A 23,161-nucleotide genomic window follows, 5' to 3' on the forward strand; every position below is an offset into this window, starting at 1 on the left:
TCGGAGTGTCAAAGTCAAGTCGTCCACACTATTTAAGCCCTTTTGGTACTCTTTTAGTTGAATTTTGATAATGGCATGTATGGGGCTGACCCTTGTTGTTAATTAAGTATCTTTTGGTAATGTATATTCGTATAGCCATGCGAAAATGGCTCGTATATTTTGAAAGTATATCATTATGGTCTTATGATATGGTTATTAAGTGGTGTGGAAATGTTTGGTAAAGACTAGCCATTGGAATGGCCGATCACGGTCCTATTGGGGCTACGTACGTCATGGCTAATCGTGATTATACTTGAAAATAATGTATGTCAATTTACTAATGGATTCATGGAAAATTATGAAATAGGTAAAATTTACCTTAAAATAGATGCTGACAGCAGCAGTGATGTAAGTTTGAAAAATCACTAAAAATAGTAGGAATGGTATTAAATAGTGAATAAATTATGTAATCGAATCTTGATGAGTCTATTTTCATATGAAAGAAACAAAACGACCATATGAGCCGTATTTTATGAGATGTTTAAGTTTTTGTGAAACAGGGCCAGGGCGTTTTCTGGACCCCCTGTTTTGATTTTGAAAATTTACCATAAATTAACCAGGGACAATTAGAAGTCATGCTTTATATGTATGGATTCCTTTTTGAGTCTAGTTTCATTAGAAACAAACGGAATAAGTATTGAAGCTCTGTACAGGGAGATATCTAAGTCGTAATGCATGAAGGTCAGAGTAGTCGAACCCTGAAACAGGGGAGACTTTAACTAATAAACTGTACTAATTGGCCCAACCAAAAACTCGAGATATGATTTTTAAAGTAACTGTGATGCAGTTAGCCAGCTTGTCTGGAAATTTTTAAATGAACTGTGTAAGTAAATGAATTAAGTCCGTTAACACCTCGTGTTCGACTCCGGCAACGTTCTCGGGTACGGGGCGTTACAATTCATCATTATTATCAACTTGTTCCAATGGAATCTCATTCTTATTTAAAGAATGAATCAATTGTTGTGGTTGTAATTGTCTTGAAATAGAACTAAATTTATTTTCATAAAAAATAACATCTCTTGATTCAAGAATAGTATTAATTGAAATCGAATCATTTGGTTCAATTACCATGAACCTATATGCCTTGCTATTATATGCATATCCTATAAACATGCATTCAATCCCTCTTTCACCTAACTTTTTACGTTTATGGGTTGGAACTTTGACAATAGCTATACAACCCCAAACTTTTAAATAAATAAGGTTTAGTTTCCTTTTCTTCCATTTTTCATATAAGGTTATTTTAGTTTTCTTATTAGAAACTCTATTCAATTTATGAAAAGCTGTTAGAACAACTTCTCCTCAAAAACCTTGTCCAAGACTTGACTATGATAATATTGAATTTACCATTTCAGTAAAAACTTTATTTTTTCTTTCAGCTATACCATTTTGTTGTGGTGAATAAAGGGCTGAAACTTGATGGATAATTCTAGTGGATTCAAAGTAACTTGGATTATAGTATTCTCTACCTCTATATGATCTTAAGCACTTGATAAATAATTCACATTGAAGTTCAACTTCAGATTTAAAAATTATAAATTTATCAAGCATTTCATTTTTTGAATGCAATAAATATATATAGCAATATCTAGAACAATCATCAATAAAAGTAACAAAATATTTATTTCCACCTAATGTAGGAGTATTATGCATGTCATATAAATCACTATGTATCAAATCAAGCAACTTTGTTTTCCTTTTAACCTTAGGGAAAGGGTTTTTTATAATTTTAGTCAACATACATGTATTGCATTTTTCAATATTATTATTAAAAACAGGAATTAAATCTAATTTATGCATGTCGTTCAATTTCCTATAATTCAAATGACCTAATCTATAGTGCCATAATTAAGAAGATTCAACCATATAAGCAGAAATATTATTTTTGTTCTTATTAATAATATTGAGTTTGAACATGCTCTCATACATATACCATTTTCCTACAAAAATTCCTCCCTTAGACAAAATAAACTTATCTACCTCAAAAATAAGTTTGAAATCGAACTTATTCAACAAATTTCCAGACACTAAATTCTTCCTAACTTCTGATACTTAAAGTACATCATTCAATGTTAAAACCTTTCTAGAAGTGAATTGTAGTTCAATAGATCATTTGCCTTTGATTGTTGCGGTGGAAGAATTTCTTATGTACAAGACATCGCCATTTTCACATTATGTGAACTTTGTGAACATGCTTTTATCTTTACACACATGTTTGGTTGCTCCAGTATCAATCCACCATGCATTGTCATCTTGTGTCATATTAATTTCAAATATCATTGGAATGAACTTTTCATTATTATCAGCCTCAGAAGATGATTTATTCTTTAAAAATCGACATTCATTCTTGAAATGTCCCGACTTACGACAATGATAGCATGAACCCTTTTGTTTCTTTTTGAATTTAGGTGCTCTATCAGTCTGTTTGAACTTTCTCTTGGATGGTTTAGTAGTCTGTATTTCCTCCATAACATGCACTTTGACATTTTCAGAATCTAGGTTCTGATATTGCTTTCGATATTTTTCTTCAATATGAAGATGATTTGTCAAAACCTCAAGAGGTATTTCTTCTTTATTATGTTTTAGACTTCTTTTAAAGTCTTTCCAAGTTGGTGAAAGTTTGTCTATCAAGCCACTATCAAAGAAAATAAAGAAATAGGACAAGGCTCCAGGGCATTCATCAAGCCACTATCTTTAAGGTTATATTCGCCCCCACCTATATTCGGTGTGCAAAAATGTTTTAAGCAAATAACCTCGATGATACAATGAAGTCAATGACTATTTGCGTTTTGCACTGATGAGAATAGCCTATTAAGCACTGAGCAATTTATAACAAGAAACTCAAATTTTTAGAAAGAATATTCTTTATAGAATAATCTAATAATATTAAAAGAATGGAGGAAGGATAGAAAGAATATTAGAACTTGTTGGTGTGATTTCCAAATGAAATCTCATTCTTATTTATAAAAATTTTCATGTCTCTTATATTTTAATAAGTGTCTTTTCGAATAATAATGTCTTTAAAAAGACCATACTTATTCATTCAATATTATAACTATTCAAATAATATTGTTATAATTTTGTCAAAAATCAAGTGATATGACTCTTGACCAATAATGAAAAGTTTAACTTTTGATTAATTACATCATTTCATTTATAGTTATTAGAATACTATAAATATTTAAAAATATTCAAACATTCCAAGAAGAAAACTCAAAATACTCAAATTGGACATAATACCTATATGATCGAACAAATGAATTTATTAATATCATCAAACATTATAATTGAATGTATAGATATATTAATATAAATTTAATTTGATTTGATTAAAAATAGAATAATAAACAAATGTAATTAAAATTGCTACAAATGAATAATTGTAGAAAATATTTTATTTATATAATATCAAATGAAAAGTATGATATTTCTTTTTATTTATATGAGATATTTTTACATAAAAATTAATTTTGTAAAAAGAAATTATTAAAGATTAGTGTTACTTTGATGATATGTATGTGTGTGTGTGTGTGTGTGTGTGTGTGTGTGTGTGTGTGTGTGTGTGTGTGTGTGTGTGTGTGTGTGTGTGTGTGTGTGTGTGTGTGTGTGTGTGTGTTAGGAGGCATTAATTGGTATGTAGTTGTGGACGGAAGGCGTAGAGAAGAGATTAGAAGCGGCGGCAGGAGGCGCGGCTAAGGAGATGGGAATCAAGAAACAAAACAATAACAGTAATGTCGTCATGGAAATGTCTGCGCACCCCGCGATCCACCTTTTTCAAATCCGAATATCTCATTTCTCTCTTCTTTGCTGCTTCTCGAAGTGCTGCTTTCACTAGTTTTCGAGCAATACCCTGTGTGTATCATCATCCTTTCATTTTTACGCCAAAATAAACCAACTCAAAAATCAAACATGATACCTTACCGTACGGGGACAGGCGTTGACTATGTTAACTGCGTCCTGATTGCTAAGAAGTTCCCACAGACCATCCGATGCAAATATAAGAAACCGATCTTTAGGACTCAGTTTTTGTACTAATATCGATGGCTTCGCTTGTAGGATCGGCTTCTCGAATGGTTCCGAAACTCTAAACCTCGGCAATAGAGGTTCTTTGTTGAATTCATCCTTCTTTAAATACGCATCCCCTATGGATCTTGCAATCTATCACATCATAAAACTATCATCTTATACAACATGCTAATTCTCTCATACCGACATGGTTAGATTTCTGTAAGTTATGGAAAATGTCATATCCCCATTCAAGAAAATTGAAATAGTAATTCAAATCACGATTCTCATTAAAAGTTCTTTGGATCTAAATAAAAATACATATAGCAACAATCCCATTTAAAATATCGTTATAGAAGATAATGTTGCTCCGACAATTCAAGTCCTTCTCATGTGTTAGACACATTTTCGAATTATAGATATAAAGAATTGACTATATATGTATTTGACACTCACACTGGTGTTTAAATAACATAAATCGAAGAAACAATGGAAACAACAAACTACCAACAAGAAGGGACAATAATTTTACCTGTATTATACCCTTTACACGCCATACTTTGTGCCGAAGGACCACGATCTTTGGATCATCGGGATGCAATGATTGCAACTCCTTCCGAACAGATTCGCAACGTACATTATGCTCAGTTGACAATTGAATTGCTTTCACCTCTTTAAAGGCTTTCTCAAGTCTACCTAAGACCACACGAGAATCTCCAACATTGGCAACGTATAGCAGTCCACTACAAACTATTCCGACCAAACAACACGAACCAACAGATGCAATTAGCGGCTTACTTAGCCATTGCTTCTTGACAAGAGTAAGAAAATCTTCTTCGGTAGCCAAAAATGCTTTGTTGATAACTTCGGCTGACATTCCATGATTCTCGGTTGTAAACTCTGCATCGTTAATAGCTTTTGAGTTAGTAACCAGATCCATTAGCAATAAAAACTCAGAAACTAGAGCCAGAGAAGGGGGAAAAGAAATTAGATGCACGGGAAGAGGATTAGAGTTGAGTCCAATTTTGACATTTGTCATCCATGTTACGATTATCAAAAAATGAAGTTTCCGAAACAAGCCGAGACATCATGACCTATCCAAATTAAAGTGACAAAGTAATAAATTATGATTATATTCAACAAAGTAGAGAAGGAATAACATACTCTTGATATAGTCGAAAAGGTGTTCATTTATAAACCTAGCAGCTTCAGGACCTCCATGACCATCGTAAATTCCGACAAATGTCCCATAAGGGCCTGATTGAAATGAGCTCAAAGGACCTGATTCAAGTTGGCTATGGTCTTCCAATAGATTGTTGGCTTGAATTACCGCCATTGAAAACTTGCCAGTATAATGTTCTCCAGAATCTTTGTACCACAACAATCCATCAACCCTACCATTAGCATCGCCAGCCTTACAAGAATTCTCACCGTCAAAGGATGGCCTCCAGCAACGAGACGCAATTCGTTTTAACGATCTTGATACCATAACTTACATATTCTCACACAAATGACACAGCAGCAATCAAAATTGTTCACAGAAATAAATACCAGGAATTCTATTGACCCTAAGTATTCGTTTGCCACAGATGATCCAGATATAAATCACACATTGATCTGCACAGGTGCAATACAAACAACTTATAAAACCTTTATTTAAATCATATGAACTTCATTTTAATCCTAAAAATCAATACTGGGAACTCTTCTGGTAACCTTAAGTATTTGCTCCACTTTCTGCTATATATCCAAACCCGAAACCGATATTAACGTATAAAACACACATTAATCTTCACAGTTGCAACTTTTTTTTTTTAAGAAAAAGAAAAGAATATATGTTTAGAACCTTCATTTTAATCCCAAGTATTTGCTCCAATTTCTGCAAAGTTGCAATGAAATGAACCTATAAAACTCTCATTCTAATCCTAAATATCAATCTGCACAGTTATAATAAGAAAGAATGCAATCAAATCAATCTATATATGCTTTTGGAGATCCGTTCGACACATATCTGGATATTGGTATGAAGATATGTCCCTTCAAAAATCTTCTAAATACATGCAAATTTTCAAAAAAGAAACTGAATATACCTGTGTCCAAATACACATATTCGACACTCAAACTCGAGTTAAGTAACATAGGCCAATTCACATGCCTTGAAATGCATGAAATGAAGAAATAAACTCCAAGACTAGAATTTTCAGATTATGAACATCTATATGCTTAAATTGCAAACAAATTTATGAACTTGTCTACAACAAGAGAAATATCAATTTGGGACAATATAAACAAATAAATAATTCGGATACTCATCAATTGATACCTTAAAAAAACATCAAACAAAAGACAAGACCCGAAACCGTGATCAAAATTCCATATTGCCAAACTCTACAGCCATTGAAATGGATTAAATTGATGAGCTTAAGCCTTAAGGATTGACAACAAAATTTGTTGTTTTTTTAAAGAAAGTCTAGAAATACAAAAACATGAGATTTCAAAAGACTAAAAAAAATCAGACGCCTATCAAATTTTACCCAAAAAAGAAAAAAAACCATCACATAGAAACATCAAAATATAATTATTAGGCAAAAAAGCCAAAGATCAAACATACATTTTCCTCTTACATACCTTGAGAAACAATTAAGAATTTTGTATGATCTTTTCAGTTATAAGCCTGTACAAGAAGATTCAGAAAACCCATTATTTAAAAGGTTTAGATAAACAGAAGAATCAAATGAAAAAGACAAAAAGAGGGAAGATTTTTGAAGAATGTATTGAGACAAAAGAAAACAGAGGAAAGAGTAAGAAAGTTTGGAAGGTAGTTTGGGAGAAATATTTTAACAGAAGGAAACCTTGAATTGATGGTTTTGATTTAGAATTTTCTTTTCCATTTTATTTCAATTTGTTTTTCTGTCTAATGGGGAGTTTTGACTAACATTTAGGCTTTCAACAAACCAACATTTTAGCAACTTTTACTCTTTATCTTTCTCCTTTTTTTAGCAAACTATTTACCTCTTTTTCTCTCCTTTCAGAGAATTATTTTGATTTTGATTTTCATGATTTGCTTCACCAATCGCCATATAGCTGTTTTGGTAATAAATATTTATGGATAATTTTTCCTAATAATTTTGTTGCATTAACTTACCCCCAAAAGTTGATTACATAATTAAACATCTAGTTAGATTTCGATGTTGTATATACTTTACGTTTTTATTAACCCAAAAAAGAAAACTATTTGCTATCAAAAGCCAATTCATTTATCTCCCAAAACACAATCCGATTCGAAACATGATAATAAAATATAAATAAACATACATAAATGCCTTAAACACAAAAATAAAATATAAAGATACAAAATTACAACATAAATATGTGCATTCTTCGATCATTGACAATCATTCTAGCAAGAATTCAGGCATAGAAGTGGGACTACCAAGAAGATCAAAACTTTTATGATTGCTTAAAGTGTCTTTCAAAATTGTAATCTGACCTTCTTTTAGATGTATATCTTCTTCCAAACCTTCTATTCTCTTTTTCAATGCATTAACCTCTGAATTCAAAACCATGTTCTTCTCATTATATTGCTTCACTTCTTCCCACATCAAATCTCTCTCTTCTGAAACCTTAACCAATATACCCTTCAATATGGTTAGTTCCTTTGTTGATTCTTGTAACTCTCTCTCGAGTCGACTTACATTCTCATCTTTTTTCGGTATCTGTTTAGGATTTTGACACATTTGACCAATCAAAATGTTTAGGAAACAATATCTTGTGAGAGGTAATGCAATGGTAACAGAAAAAAAAGTCAGTGACATAAAACTGAATCAAAGGTCAAACTAGTTAGACCTTCAAATTTCGATCCAATCAGTTAGACAGGCTAGTTAAAAAGTATAAATATCATCATCCGCAATATATCAAACCCTTTGTAACATTTATCTCTCATTATCTCCCTTTCCCTACGCAAAACATACATGCATAACACAATTTGGTTAGTTCCATTTGAAGATATGTTATCCCAAGACTTAGTGTACCATAGGAGAATATATCGGAACTGAATATGCTCAATTTTTGAAAAAATATACATATCATATCCCTATTCTCATGTTCAGTAAGTGTCCAACACAAGAATCGAATAGGTATATTTTAGAAAAGAAATTGCAGAGTCCAAGTAACATATAGGATTTCTTAAGGTGCAAACAAGTCAAAAGCACATGTGGACATGCCTAACACCAATATCCGACACATATTCAGGAAAGAGGTATGGAAAACATAGGAAAAGGTTTTAAATATATCCCATCAGACACATACCTATATTCAACATTAACACTTAGTCCAAGTCCAGGTAACATTGATAGCAACTATTCATAAGCAAAGAAGAAAGCATTTTGTTGATACACAGAATTAAACATCAAAGGTTACCTGCAGTTGAAGATCCTTCAACCTATGAGTTAGGCATGAAATGTTGTCAGTTGAATTTTGTAATTCACATCTTAGTATTTCATTGCCTCTCAAAGCTGCCGCAACCTCAGCTTGCAACTCTTCTATTTCAACCTCTTTTGAATAAAGCTTTTCCTTCAACAAACTCGTCATCATAGTTTCTGCTTTAAGCTCACTTCTTATAATCTTCTGGAAAAGTGTACAAGTGTTATTATAAGCTCTAGGGCTGACAAAACAACCCAAAAAACCATAATTTTTAATTCGGTTATTAAGCATTTGATTCGATTTTTGAAAAACCAAAATACTACACATTAACCACAGTTTTAAGGGAAAAAAACCAAACCAGATTAAAAGACCACATTACATCTTTACTTGAAAACAAAAAAAAAGACAAAAAAGAAAAACACAAGTTCAATAATCAGCATGATTGAAGAACAATGAGCAATGAAAAGCCCTTCATTCAATGTGTTTAGCTTCTTCAACCGCAGATTTCAACAACAACAACAACAAAAAAGACCCTTACCTCTGAAGATTGATTGTTGCGTTTTGTTGACATGGTTGGATCCACGGATGCTGAGTGAGAGTCCGAGGCAACCAAACCGGATTTCTCATGCAACAAACCAGATATTGTCTGCAGACTCCTCCTTAGGCTTTCAATTCCACGTTTAAAGCCTTCGATTTTAGGATCAGATTCAACAATAAATTGGCTATCTAAACCTGGTTGAGTTCCTTGAAGATGACTAGGTTTTCCTTTGATGAACTCAATTAACTTTGAAGACAGATTGATAATCTCATTAAGCATAGACAGTCCATGATTCTGTAGACGGCATACATGATCCTGCAGTTCGTTGTCAAACTTGAAGGTTAATCCGATAATTTCATTTCCATTACCCTTTAATTGATTCAACAAATAGATATTCTCGCATCGGAGAGAGTAAGCTTCAAGCCTATAGGACTCTACTTCCTTTCTTAATGCCAATTCTACTCCAGTTAACCTCATTTGCTCCCTTTGTAATTTTTGCACTTGCTTTTCATTCTTTTCCATAGATTGCTTCTTTTCGATCTCCTTACCGTATCCATCTCTCAACCCTTCAATCGTTTTCTCTTGCTCGGTGCATGTTCGGAGTAGTCTGGTAACGGACTTTTGCAATTCCTTGCACTCCTTCTCTTTCTCTTCGAGATTTCTTCTAACGCAAGCTACATCTTCCATTGCTGCTCTATGCTTCTCTTGTGATTCAGAGAGATTTTGAATTAGATCTTGATTCTCATCGTTCATCTTTTCAACCCTTCCCATCAACTCTTTAAGTTGTTGTTCTGAGTACTTCGTAAGGCTTCTGTTTTCAGTTTCCCTGTCATTGAAGGAAGAGACTTCTCTCTGAAGTGAAACGTTTTGCTCTGCTAACTCTTGAACTCGATCACGAAGCCTTTGCTCTTCTAACCTATACTTCTCAAGCTTAACCGACCAATCACTTGACCTTCTATCGAACTCCTTTTCGAATCGCAACTGTGTCTCATGCTTTTCCTTCTCTAGTTTTTCAATCTGTGACTCCATTTCTTCCCTCACCATTCTCAGTTCCTTTCTAGCACTCACTCTCTCGTCAATTCTAAACTGTTGAAGATCCAAAACCTCGAGGGCTAGCTTTTCTTTCTCCTCTTTTAGGTGCTGGACAGACCGAAGGAGTGATGAAACATCAAACCCACCGTTACAAATAAAGCTTTCCTGCTCATGAGCTTCAGAAAGAAGCAAGGCTCTTTCCTTGGCATGTTTAGATCGTCTTTCTAACTCGACAACTGAATCATCTTCGGAAGAATTTAAACCGTCAGAGTTTCCCTCAATGAAACAATTTTTGTAAGGCTCATCCATTTCCAATTTGGACTCAGGACGCATATTCAAGTATCGACCATATACATCTTCATTTGTGATCGGAATATGATGGTTGAATCCCTTTGAACTTGATTTTGGGACAACATGAGTCTGCGAAAGCCTCTCAATCACATTCTTTGCAACCATCCATGGCGACTCCTGCCCGAACCCATTTTCCACCCGATCTCTAGATGAAAAGTGAAGACGAATGCTGTCACCATCCCTAAATGAATGAGACTTGTTTTTCTCTTTGACACTATGTGTCGGAGATGAAGGTGCAGTATATCGAGCTCGCCGAGGATGCCTCCGACCACCATTTCCAGGAGTCGAACTGTTCCTTAACTTGCTAATTTCCAGAAGCTGTTCTCCGTCAATATAGCGATCGATAACTTGGGTCGACACATTGCTAGAGCAAGAGGAAGAGCTGCCGGATGAATAATGGTGCAACCTCGAAGAACCAGAAGAACACGGCCTCTCAAAACTGATAATTTCTGTTTCACATTGTTTTGCCTTGGATTTCTTCTCGGGCATATGAGCCCTGCCTCTGGAACAAACCGCAAGAACATCAATGCTACTCCATCAGATTTATAGAAGTGAAAAAAAAAAATTACTAATGTCATATCCAAGCACACCAAATGCCTTACCGCGATCGGTGATCATACTGCTGTTGTGAGGAAGAACAATTTTGTTGTCCAAGCTCGTTGCCTGATGACAAAGAATGACTCCGAACAAGACTAGAAGCATTACTGAAGCTGGGGCTATCAGACATTAGCTTCCAACTGTAGTCAGCCATGTCAACAAGTTGATCAGTCAACCAACTTTCTGATGTTTTCCCCTGGTAAACTTGTTTATCTGTTGATGCCGGAAGAACTTTGTTGTTACCACTGCTAGAAGAGGAAGATTTGAAGAAAAACAGTTTCTTCATCTCTATATATATCATCAATTAGAACAGCTTATGAAAATGGAATGAGTCCCAATCCCTTTTATAACATAACAATCCTCAAAGAATGGACCTCAATAAACCTGTAAACAATTATATAAACCATAAAAGTGAGTTGTAAAAAGGGTAAATGGCATTAACACACAAAAAACATCATCAAGATCACTAGAAATACAACTGAAAAAATTCAGATATTTATATTGTTTTCGTGTTATCTTTTTCATGTCATAATCATATCTAAAATGTTATTATATATAACAACTTGTTATACATATATTGACATGTTCATGTAATCGTGTCGTGTGTTTTTTCATGGCATCTCATGTTTTAATTTCTTTTTTTTTTCTGGTATCACGTTCATGGTAATGGAATATCAAATAGAAGAAAAAAGAATGCATATGCAACATTGAGATGTCAATCATGAAAAAGAACATGATATAGAGAAATCATACACTGGTTATGTATTGACAATATTAAAATGCGAAAACCATAAAAGTAAAACTCAGATCTTATGATTCATTTAGTTGGCAGACTCTTCAGTTTTAATTAAGGATTAGGATTTAACTTCCGTGTTTTACTCGTATTAAAATATGAGAATGATATATTATCCTCTAAATACTGAATACATGAAAAACTATAAGAAAATTAATATATTCATTTCAAGATACACATTATCTGACATTTGCTTACATCCGAATCCAAATCAGCTGGGACAAAGCTATGAGAAACCTAAACGCCGAAACTAGGGTACCAAGATAAAAAAAAGAACCATTAGTAATTAAGATTCGGCAAAAGACAGAAAATAAAAAATAAAAGTTCAAAAGGAAAATAAGAACCTGAATACAGTACGATAACTTTAATTTATGTCTAATATTTATACCTACGAAAAGATCAGAAAAAATTCTAATGTCTCGGTATCAAACAGTATTTATATCCTACACCCACTTGAAGCTGGCTCACATCACATATACCTTTTTTTTTAGGAAAATATAAATATAATTGTTTTAAAAAATAATTTCAGTTGCCTGCAAAATGATTTAAAGAAACAAAATTATGTATATGAAACAGATTGGCCAAGAGTAATGCTTAAGATTGAATCTAAATTCACCCCATTTTCGACTCTTTAGAAACCTTTTATTAACCAAAAAAAAAAAAAGACCTTTAAGAAGAATAAAGAAATAAAATAAAATTCATAAAATTCTGACAAAAAACAAGGATCCCAGGGTTGAGTGATCATCAAATAAAAAAAATTAATACCATTATGAAGGAAAAACGAAAAACCTTAAGTAAATTATAAAAACTAAATAGAAAACAATAGAGTTGAAATCAATCTGTTAATGATTGCCTTAGCTTACCAAGAAAAAATCAGAAGAAAATATTTGAATTTTAGGAACAGAGTTGAGAAAACACTCGGTGAAAGCTTCCTTTTCCACTTCAACTTTCTCAGCAACCAAACACACCCAGTGAAAAATAGTCACACACACACAAAAAAAAAAAAAAAAACCTTCAAACGGTCAAAATTTTCTTTCCTGAAAAGCCCAAAGACTTAAATGAAAAATCAATATAGTAAATTCACGAACTCGATACACTGAAAAGAAAATCTTTGCATTTAGTTACTTACCATTAAAGGAGAGAAACTGTATGTTGTTAAGAAAGTTTAAGTTTTCTCAAAATTCGAATTAGAAAATAATAATAATCCCTCGAAATTTAAGGTTCTTAAAACAGAAGTTATCAAAGATAAAGCAAAGAAAGTGAAAGCGCAGAAAGGCATGGAATCAACGACGTTACCGACCGGCATTAAAGATCGTTTGCGATTTTGGTTTTAACGGCAACGGAAGACGTTTGGCCGTTATGGTTTACAGAGGGAAAATTATGGTGAGGGGGAATTAATAAGAGCGAGCGGCAACCAATAGCAGAACGGAGAAAATATGAGAAAAGGTTCAGGGTATTTTCGTCTCTGAACTAACGCTTTTGCGTTGAGTATTATATACTAATTACTTTTTTTATACAATTGTCTAGATCTAGCATAGTTTCTTCCCGTACATTTAATAAGAGGATTATTTTTTATCGATATGAATCGAATTAGAATTAAATTCATACTAATTATTAAATTAAATATTTTTTATGATGATATAATTCATAAAAATACAATTCACTATCATGATTTTGAATTTTTAGTATAATTTTCATTTCATTATTATAAATTGAATTTACTAAAATATATAACATTAAGATTTTTAAAATTTGAATTTATTACTATGTCGTTAAATAAAATAGTAAAATATTTATTACTTTAATAAAATACGAGTTGATTGAAAATAATATTATTAGGAGAAATGATAAAATATTGAATATATAAATTAAAATAAACATGATAAATATTAAAAATTGAATTTAATGTTAATTTAAATTAAATTTGTGCAGCCGTAGGAGTTTTACTTTTTATTCTATTAACATGGTTATTATTACCGCAATTTAAAGGTTATAAATTCGAATGTTTTCTTCTAATGCTCTGATCGAATAAAATTGAATGCAAATTTGTCTAAGTGGCTATTTGAATATTAATTAAATTCTAATAAAATTATTTGTAGATAATAAAAATTAGTAGATAAAGATTAGGTTTTTTTTTACCCAAAAACCAAACTAGTGGACATAATCTCCAAGCTTTTTTCTAAAAAAAAAAGAAGGTAGGTTAGGAAACTTTTTGACTTTTTCATTAAACATAATGATGCCAATTCCCTTAATTCATGCAACTTCTTTGGGATTACAAGAATCATTTTCTTTCTCAATGCAAAGATTACACAATAAAAGATAATATTTTATGAAATGCATAATAATTTATTTTGTACTTCAATTTTAATTTTTTAATATTCATTTAATATTTATCTTTTTAATTTTTAATTTACATTATTTATTAAATTATTTTAAATTTAATAAAAATTAATGCTTGTTAACTTTTTGACATATCATTTACATAATGTCACGTCAACAATCAATTAATTTTAAAATAAAAATATTTTATACTTTTTAATTTTAAAAAATTAATTAATTGCTTATGTGGCATCCACGTGACAATCCATATGTATTTGATGTCAATAAAGCTAACTTTTACATCTATTTTGGAGGGTTTGATTTGGCAAACAACTACCTCCTTAACTAATCAGCCTATTACTACAATGGACTGTCCTTAAATTAAATTTTTTTCTATAACCACTCTTTTTTTATCTCATTTGTTTGATCAATAATACAATGGAGCAAACAACGCATTGCTGACTTACTCAACAGTTTCAAACATTGGAGTGTAAATTATTGCTAAGGTATTCCTTATCATTTATAATCAAATTATTGAATTTAAGATCAAGAAATTCTAAATGCATTAAAAGAATCCTACTACAGACTTAATTGCATTGATACTTAAGTTGTTCTACTTTTAGGAATCAATTTTCAAACAACTATCCTAAGCTAATCATGCTTAATTGACTTCCACAATTTTCTAGATTAGTCGAAAAGTTATTATCCTCATCGAACATCACCGATATCAATATACTCATCATAGTTTAGCAGTTATTTGGCATTTGTATGTAATGGCAAAATGAGTGACAGAATGCATGAATGTTAAAGCATCTATCTATGATATACTATATGTACAACACAACACACCCCCAAATCTAAGGGATGCATTGTCCTCAATGCATGAACAATGAAATATGGAAAAATGCAAAAACAACAACTATCAACTATAAAAATGCCATGACAACTAAATATGAATGCATGAAACATATAATATAAAATGAAAAAATGAAAAAATGAAAAAAAAGAAAAACAAAAGCTTGGAAAGAATTGATGTTAGTCTATTTGGGTTGGGTGGATTTCTTGGCAACTTGTTTCTAGTGCTGCTTCCTTTCTATTTCACCAGCATCATCTTAGATAGATTTTACAGTAGTCTGCTTATAACGCTTCCATTTTAGCTGGTTAATAGGCACATTTTCTTCGTTATCAGTGTCTGATTTTGTGAGATCATCATTTAGTTGATGAATTGCACGTTTTTGTTCTATCATAGGTGTAGTGGTCAGCGTAGTGGTGGTGTCTGTAGGTGTAGTAGCTTGAGTCACATCATCATTTTCCTTCTCAGATTCAACATGGACAGATTCAGTTTTCTCTACTTCTCCTTCTGGTTCTATGTTCTTCTTCTCTACAGTAGTTTCTTCGTCATCGTCATCATTCTCCTCTGGCTCCAATAATTATTCCTTAGGAAAAATAGGGAATGGAGGAATGGGTCAGGTAAAGTTCTTCTAAAGAGATTTCTTCATAGCCTTATCTCTTCGTTGGATATACTCCCAAAAGAGAGTCATTTCCTCTTGAGTGCAGCCAAAATCAGTGGCCAGCCTGTGTTGGTGTTTCTCTAGTATGTAGAATTGTTGCTGCAACATCTCAAACACGTCAATCACTTTCTGCTCAAAATTACTATGAGATGTTGATGGAGCAGTATCAGTAGGCAGAAATGGTGATGATGTAGATGTGGAGCCCGAATGCCTTGGCATTTCCTCATAAAATCTTAGGGCGAGTTGCTTTGTGATGGCTCATTTGTTAGGGATTATATCTTCATTCATTTGTGTAACACCCATATACCTGGCTCGACCCAAGGAATCTGATATAGGAATATTTCATTTGGTGCCAAAGTAATTTTGGCTAATCACTAATATATTTGAACATTAAAAATAATAAATTTTTATAATTTATATTTTAGACCCTACTACTTGGAACATACTTGATCTTCCTAAGTACATGCCATTCTATTCAAAATTTTGAAACATACCCTCGTGGCACTTGGAGATTTGATGAGATGAATGCTTACAACCTCGATTACAACTCTTCAAAATCACTGTACCTAATCTGCACACAAAAAACAAACCGTATGCTGAGTAAAAACTCAGTGCTATTTCTATAATCCAAATATTTAAAAAGAATATAATATAATAATAGGCACAATTAAATTTATAAGGACATATTAATGTCTAGTATCATATCATAACTATTATTTTTCATTTATTAAATAATATCCTATGTAACAGTTCGGTTTTGACCCTAGTTGGAATAGCAGTTTCGGGACCACATATCCTAGTAAGAAAAATATTTTAATATTATTTTCTGTGTCTGTGATATGTGAATTTTTATCTGCGAAGTTTCTATGATTTAATTTGTCTGTTTCTGTGCTCGATTTTACAAAAAAGACTTAATCGCATAAAATGCAAAAGTTGCATGCTAATTGTTAATGGGGTTATTTGGCCTTGGTTTTTAAAATAAGGGTCCTTGCATGGTAATTATACCATTGATAAAGTAAGTGGACAATATTGGACATGTGTTAGGTGAATTTAATGTTTTATAATAAAGGTTATTTTTGTAATTTGTAAATTAAAGCTTAAATAAATAAAAACAAAACAAAATGTGGCCTTATTATCATCTTGTTCAGTTGAAACTTAAGAAAGAAATTGGGGTTTTGAGTTTTTGAAATTTCGGCACTTTGGAAACTTGATTTGGGTATGCGTTTTGCTCCGTTTTTTTTTATAATTTCCACGTTTTTGTGATTGTTGCTTTGTGTTCTTCAAAACCCATGTCTGAATTTCAGTTTTTGTTGAAGATTATGAAATGTGCCATTGATTATTATATGAGCTTTGTAATGTTTTTATATGGATTATGAAAGATATATGTGAGATTAACATGCTTTGTTCTTGAATTTTTGATGGAATAGAGCTATTTGGGCTAATTTGTGAAAATGAGGTTTTGAAGGACTAAATTGTGAATTAAATATGTTATTTGGGCTTATATGGAAGCTATGTATATTCGGCCACGCTATAGTCTTGGTGAATTTTGCATATTTGTGATTTTGTGAAAAAAATAGACTAGATTGTTAAAGTGTAAAAATGTAAGGTCTAAAAATGCAAAGTGCCCTAAATATGTGTTCATGAATTATTTTGAATGAAATGAATGATTGAATGATTGAATGGTTGAATTTGAATTGTATTAGATCAAGAATAAAGAAAATTGGACTTAGATCGAGGAAAGTCTAAAATAGTCGAATAGTCGACTCGTTTCCGTCTGAAATTCGTACGAGGTAAGTCAAATTACAATTACGTGTTAAATTGACTAAATTCTGTGCATACAAACTGTAATCTGTATTGGACGGCATTGAGAGCCTGATGAATAAATTTCGAGTAAACTCCAATAATATGCTAGTATCTGAAAAGCTCTGTATGTTTTTAAAAGAACGTTGACATTGATTTGAGATATTGTGTAAGACTGTGTCTGTGACATAGGCCTTGATTTGAGATTTACATGTAAGACCATATCTGGGACATAGGCATCATATCTGATTTCGTGTAAGACCCTATCTGGGACAGAGACATTGATACTGAATTACATGTAAGACCACATCCGGGACGTAAGCATTGTACCCGTTTATGAGTATCTGTATCATTTCTGAACCGTCTGATGATAGAGTATGAGATATGGGAATGAATATATTAAATGTATAATCTATACAGGTACGTTTGTATCGTACTAAATTTCTGAATATAAAAGACTCTGTTTTTATGTAATAATGAATGCGAAGTATGTATGAAATCATGGAAATGAAACATGACATGTGTACAAGCAAAAGAGCATGGTTAGGCTCATGAACTATTCTATGAAATGGTTATGAATTCTTGCTGTTGATTTGTACTTTATATGATTTAATAGTTAAACCAATTGTATTTGGCTTACTAAGCTCCTTGTAGATTACTCGGTGTGATTTCTGTCTATTTTACAGTTATCGTAGCTATTGAAGGCTCAGGGATAGTCGAGGATTTTTCACCATACTATCGAATTCATTTTGGTACTTTTGAAAATGTAAATATTTTTTTTAATATGGCATGTGTAGGCTAGAATGTCTATGTATTTAAGCTTTGATATGTATATATGTTATACCATGAGAGTTGGCTAGCAAATGGTAAGTTTAAACATGTTTTGAGTATGGAATTGGTTGAAAATTTTAGTATAAATGTTGTTTAATATTGCTTGTAGGAATGACCCAAAATGGATGGCAAGTTGGCTTCAACCAAGCCTGCATTGTGCCACACGGTCAGTGAATACGGGCGTGCCTTGTGGTCGTGTATGCAAAGCAGTAACCTCTTAAGACCACACGGTTAATGCACATGGGCATGTCATATGGCCGTGGACTTAAGTCAGTAGCTAGCTAAGTATCACATGGCCATGGCACATGGCCGTATCTATTGACCGTGTGTAAAAGTCAGTATATATACTCTGTTTTGGCACGACTGGATCACATGGGCGTGTCTGGTGCCCGTGTAAGGTACATGGTCTGGTCACACGGGCGTGTGTCCTCAACAGAATTGAAAATTTCTTTTCTAAGTTCTGAAAATTCTGAATGTGTTCGGTTTAGTCCTGACCTTTTCTAAAAGTATGTCTTAGGTCTTGGAGACCTCCATAAGTGATGAATTGTTGATTTGCTTATGCATTAATATTATGTGACATCTGTGATTCTGTATTGATCTGTAATGTTCTGTCTATTTGGTAATGCCCCATACCTATTCTGGCGACGGTTACGGGATAGGGGTGTTACATTCTAATTCACACAATTGCTATATAAATGATTATTCACATATCAACCATATTTATTTGTACAATGGCATCAGTCATGCAGTACTCAATTCATGAATACATCATTTCATACCATACTCAATTCATGAGTATATAACTCATATATTCCATGTATTGTCAACATATTTCACAACTATTTTCAATTCACTATATCACTTCCATTTCTCATATCATTTCATTTCAATATCAATTGTAAGACTTTATTATTCATTTATCCCTATTAACAAGACTCGGACTTGGACGGATACACGAATCCAACCAAAACACACCAGTTTGGCACCCAGTGCCTCATCGGATAATTCGAAGCAATAAGTTGACACCCAGTGTCTCATCAGCCATGCCGAAGTAAGTTGGTACCCAGTACCTCGTCGAATCTATCCAAAGAAATAGTTTGACACCCAGTGTCTCATCGACTCGTAGTCGAAGTATCCTTGAACACTTCCAATCCTATGGCATGCCAACTATATCCGACTCAGCCCGATACAATTAATAGGGTTTAATTTCAATTTCTCAATTCAATTTCAATAAAAATCCATACCAATCAATAATTTCATCAATCACAAATTCATATAATCTCAATTCAATATCAAGATAATAATAAACAACATTCACCTTAATTACTTACCATACACATTAATTTAAAATACAAAAATAAAAATTTATATAATTGAATCTAATAATTATTTGTTGTATTTGTTATTTAATTGAATTGATTGAGTTTTATTTGTTATTATTATTGAAATTGGGTTGAATTGTCTTGTGTAAATATATGAATGATTGAAATGTGTATTGAATTGGAATTGATTGAAATTAGTGTTGATTGGAAATTGAAAAGTGAATTGAACCTTTTAACTAAATTGAAAGAAATTCAAAATTTGAGTTTTATGGTGAAATTAGAGGGTTGAAATTGATTTTAAGTGATAGTTGAATGAAAAATAGAGAATAAAATTATGAAGAAAATAAGGTTAAATTTGGATAGGGATTGAATTGGAATTTAAGAAAAAGTTGTGTATAAATTGAAATAAGTGATACAAAATTGTGTTGTATTGATAATTTTTAATTGATTAAATTCTGTAACTAACGTGGTGCTGGAGACCTTGGCTAGGAAAGGAAAGGAAAAAGCCGACGAAGAGTGACACGGGAATTACGATTTGTATTTCTATAATCCGAATCTAATAATTATTTGTTGTATTTATTATTTAATATGCATGGTAAGTGAAATTAAGGTGAGTGTTGGTATTATGGTATTGAATTAAATTCATGAGTATATGTGATTGTTGATATTGAATTGAATGTATGTGAATTTGTGATTGATGAAAATATTGATTGTTATTGAAATGTAAAAATATTGAATATTGAGTTGTTTGTTGTTTAAGATTTGTAGGGTTAGTAAATTCTAATATGTATGTTAAATATTTATGAGATTGTTCGTATTTGTTCTGTAATAATTGGTAATGCTTTATAACCCTGTTTCGACGACGGATAAGGGTTAAGGGTGTTACAGTTTGAATAGGAACCTTCGCTTGCTAACAAAGTGTTGTAATAAGGGATGGAAAATTTAAGACATCGACATTCTTTTGAGAGTAGCAGTGGACTTCTTTAAAAATAATGCTTCCAACATTAATCTTTCTGCCCGTCATAATCGAGTGCAATAATAACATGCGTTCTTTTGAAACAGTTGAGTTGTGAGTAGAAGGGATGAGACAAGTATTGAGGAAATGATACCAGACTTTGCAGTGAGGCTTCAACAATACCCCATCAATGGTATAACAATCATTTTTAGAAACCATCAACTTCGTCCCCTCAACACATAAATCTGTTAGTACTTGTGAAAGTCCTTTAGTGGTCATAGACTTAACAAATTGGGCGTGTTCGTCTGGGTCGTTAGATAACCCATATTGTGCATTAATGGAGTCTTCATTGAACATCATCAATACACTGCACACATATATAAAGGCATTTTCTAGAGAGGTGAGATAAGCATAAATGTAACATCTCGAAATAGGGCCTAAATGGAATAGTGGTTGCGACCACAAATCTGAGATAGAAAAGTTTATTTCGATTAATTTTTATGATTTACCGAGTGATTAGATGCATGTATTAGAGTATTGATAAGAAATTTTATAGATTGCATGTTTAATTTGCCTATTAGGGCTTATTTGCAGAAGTTGCTGTAACAGCCTGATTTAGGGCCTAAATGGAACGATGGTTTTAGAACCACGAATTCGAAGTCGAAAAATTTATTTCGATTAAGGTTTATTTATTGATAAAAATATAGTGTAAAAATATCTTTAAGTAATTTTACTAATAAAGTGCTTAATTGGACTTTTAGGACTAAATTGCAAAAGTTGCAAAATATGTGTTCTAATTCATAAGTACTTGATTGAAATGGGGGTTTAAAGAGGAGGTCCTTAAATATTAATTATACCATTATATTTCGTTTGGACAAAAAATGGGCATGAATAGGACAAAATTTTAAAGAAAGGCCTTAAGGGCATTTTAGTCATTTGGTAATTAAAAGAAATAAAAAGGGAAAATAAAGCCAAAATTGACTCATCTTTTTCATAGAGGCCGAAATTACCATGGGGGAAGCCATGTCTAGGGTTTTCAAGCTTTCCAAGCTCAATAGTAAGTCCGTTCTAGCCCCGTTTTTCAAGTTCTTTACGATTTTGGAATCCCGGTAACTTGATTAAGCTTATTCTAGCAATAATTTAAGCTAGGGTTCATATTTGGAAAAATACCCATAGGTGAAATGTGTTTATTTTGATGTTTTATGGTAGAATATGAAGGCTGAATTATGTTAAACAACTTTTGCTAAGCGGTTTTAAGCAAAAATGAGTAAAACTAGCTTAATCAGAAAAGTTGTTATTGTTCATAACTATGTGTTAGAGTGAGAATTTGATGTTGTCATAGAAGGGAAAAATGATCAGCATGTCATAAAACATAAGAATAATGGATGAAGTTTAATTCCCGAGCCTAGGGGCAAAAGTGTAAATATGCAAAAGTTTAGGGCAAAATTATAATTTTGAAAAAGTTTGAGTTAAGGACTGTTTTGAATAGTACATTAATTAAATAAGTAAAATATGATGTTTTAGATCTCGGAAAACGAGATTTGAATCTAGAATGGGAGAAAAATCGAAAATCGGGAAAGTTGGTAAAATGACTGTTTTAGTATCGAGGTAAGTTCATATGTATAATAAGCATTAATTCATGCATGTTTCAATGTAAAATTGATATATTTACTATGATTTCCGAGGTGTTGAAAGTAAATATAATTATGATGATTTAAATGTTCAATATTAATTCCACATGGAAATGAGAAAGTATGTAAGTTTGTATGTAAATAATATATTATCTTTATTATGTTTTTGTATTTCAGCATATTTTATGTATTGTAGCTGATTTTTGAATCATAATTGACTATTGGAAGTATGGAATCAAGTATTATAAAGAGAGAGAAATCCCGGTTGAACCTTCGGAAAGATTGGATGATACAGATGGTATGTAGCTAGGTCGCATGGGTGATACTATGTGTACACCATGTAGACAAGAGGGCTACGAGATAAACTGGCTAGGTCACATGGGTGGTACTAAGTGTTCACCATGTGTACAAGAGAACCAAAATTATGTGTACAATCGAGCTAGGTCACATGAGTGGTGCTAAGTGAAGGCCACTATGTGTATAAGAGAGCTTCGATTTTAAATGTAATGTGTGTGCGATACCATCGCAGATCTCATTATTATTCAAGCGTTCAACCGGGAAATTGATTAAATGAAATTGTGTATGACTTTGTGATGATAAGTGTAAGTATATATGTGTAAATTATGAGCAATATGCTCGATATGTGATTGGAAATTGGAAAGATTGTTATGGGAAAGTGATGAATACAATTGAAGTGTGAAAGATCAAAATTGACAATAAAACTTTATAGATAGTTACAGTGATGTGAATCTAAAAATTTACCAAAAATAGTAGAAATTGAATCAGAGACTAAATGAGATATAAAATTAGAGATTAATGAGTCTATTTTTATATAACAAAAACAGAGCAAGCAAAGGAATTCTATATTATGAGATATTTAAGTTTTTGAGAGACTGGTTCAGAATGACTATGTGATCCCCTATTCTGACTTGGAAAAATCATTAAAAATTGTAAACAAATAATTAGGGGATATAATTTATATGCTTGAAATCCTTAATGAGTCTAGTTTCAAATG

At 32.2% G+C, this 23,161-nt stretch overlaps 2 protein-coding genes across 14 annotated transcripts; both read right to left on the bottom strand.

The window, feature by feature from the left end:
• Positions 1-3,402: 3,402 nt before the first annotated feature.
• Positions 3,403-7,000, bottom strand: LOC108485576 (probable protein phosphatase 2C 38). 4 transcript variants are annotated; one of them, XM_053027132.1, is made up of 8 exons: positions 6,897-7,000; positions 6,673-6,718; positions 5,891-5,923; positions 5,209-5,661; positions 4,843-4,944; positions 4,577-4,740; positions 3,961-4,197; positions 3,403-3,889 (listed from the first exon to the last, which is right to left on the bottom strand). In XM_053027132.1, exons 4-8 carry the CDS (start codon positions 5,531-5,533, stop codon positions 3,707-3,709), a joined length of 1,011 nt encoding a protein of 336 aa, XP_052883092.1. In that variant the 5' UTR covers positions 5,534-5,661; positions 5,891-5,923; positions 6,673-6,718; positions 6,897-7,000; the 3' UTR covers positions 3,403-3,706. The 4 variants fall into 4 exon arrangements, with proteins under 4 accessions (XP_052883092.1, XP_052883091.1, XP_017644923.1 ...); XM_053027131.1 differs by having other exon boundaries at positions 4,577-4,944; XM_053027133.1 differs by having other exon boundaries at positions 3,735-3,889; positions 3,956-4,197; positions 4,577-4,944.
• Positions 7,001-7,278: 278 nt separating this feature from the next.
• Positions 7,279-13,263, bottom strand: LOC108485368 (uncharacterized). Of its 10 annotated transcripts, none has more exons than XM_053027127.1 (6): positions 13,078-13,257; positions 11,976-12,027; positions 10,990-11,368; positions 9,005-10,883; positions 8,464-8,670; positions 7,279-7,760 (listed from the first exon to the last, which is right to left on the bottom strand). In XM_053027127.1, exons 3-6 carry the CDS (start codon positions 11,283-11,285, stop codon positions 7,440-7,442), a joined length of 2,703 nt encoding a protein of 900 aa, XP_052883087.1. In that variant the 5' UTR covers positions 11,286-11,368; positions 11,976-12,027; positions 13,078-13,257; the 3' UTR covers positions 7,279-7,439. The 10 variants fall into 10 exon arrangements, with proteins under 10 accessions (XP_052883087.1, XP_052883086.1, XP_052883082.1 ...); XM_053027126.1 differs by having other exon boundaries at positions 8,464-8,667; positions 9,005-10,889; XM_053027122.1 differs by having other exon boundaries at positions 9,005-10,889.
• Positions 13,264-23,161: the final 9,898 nt, after the last annotated feature.

The sequence above is a fragment of the Gossypium arboreum genome, chromosome 4, assembly GCF_025698485.1.
Source record: "Gossypium arboreum isolate Shixiya-1 chromosome 4, ASM2569848v2, whole genome shotgun sequence".
Lineage (NCBI taxonomy): Eukaryota > Viridiplantae > Streptophyta > Magnoliopsida > Malvales > Malvaceae > Gossypium > Gossypium arboreum.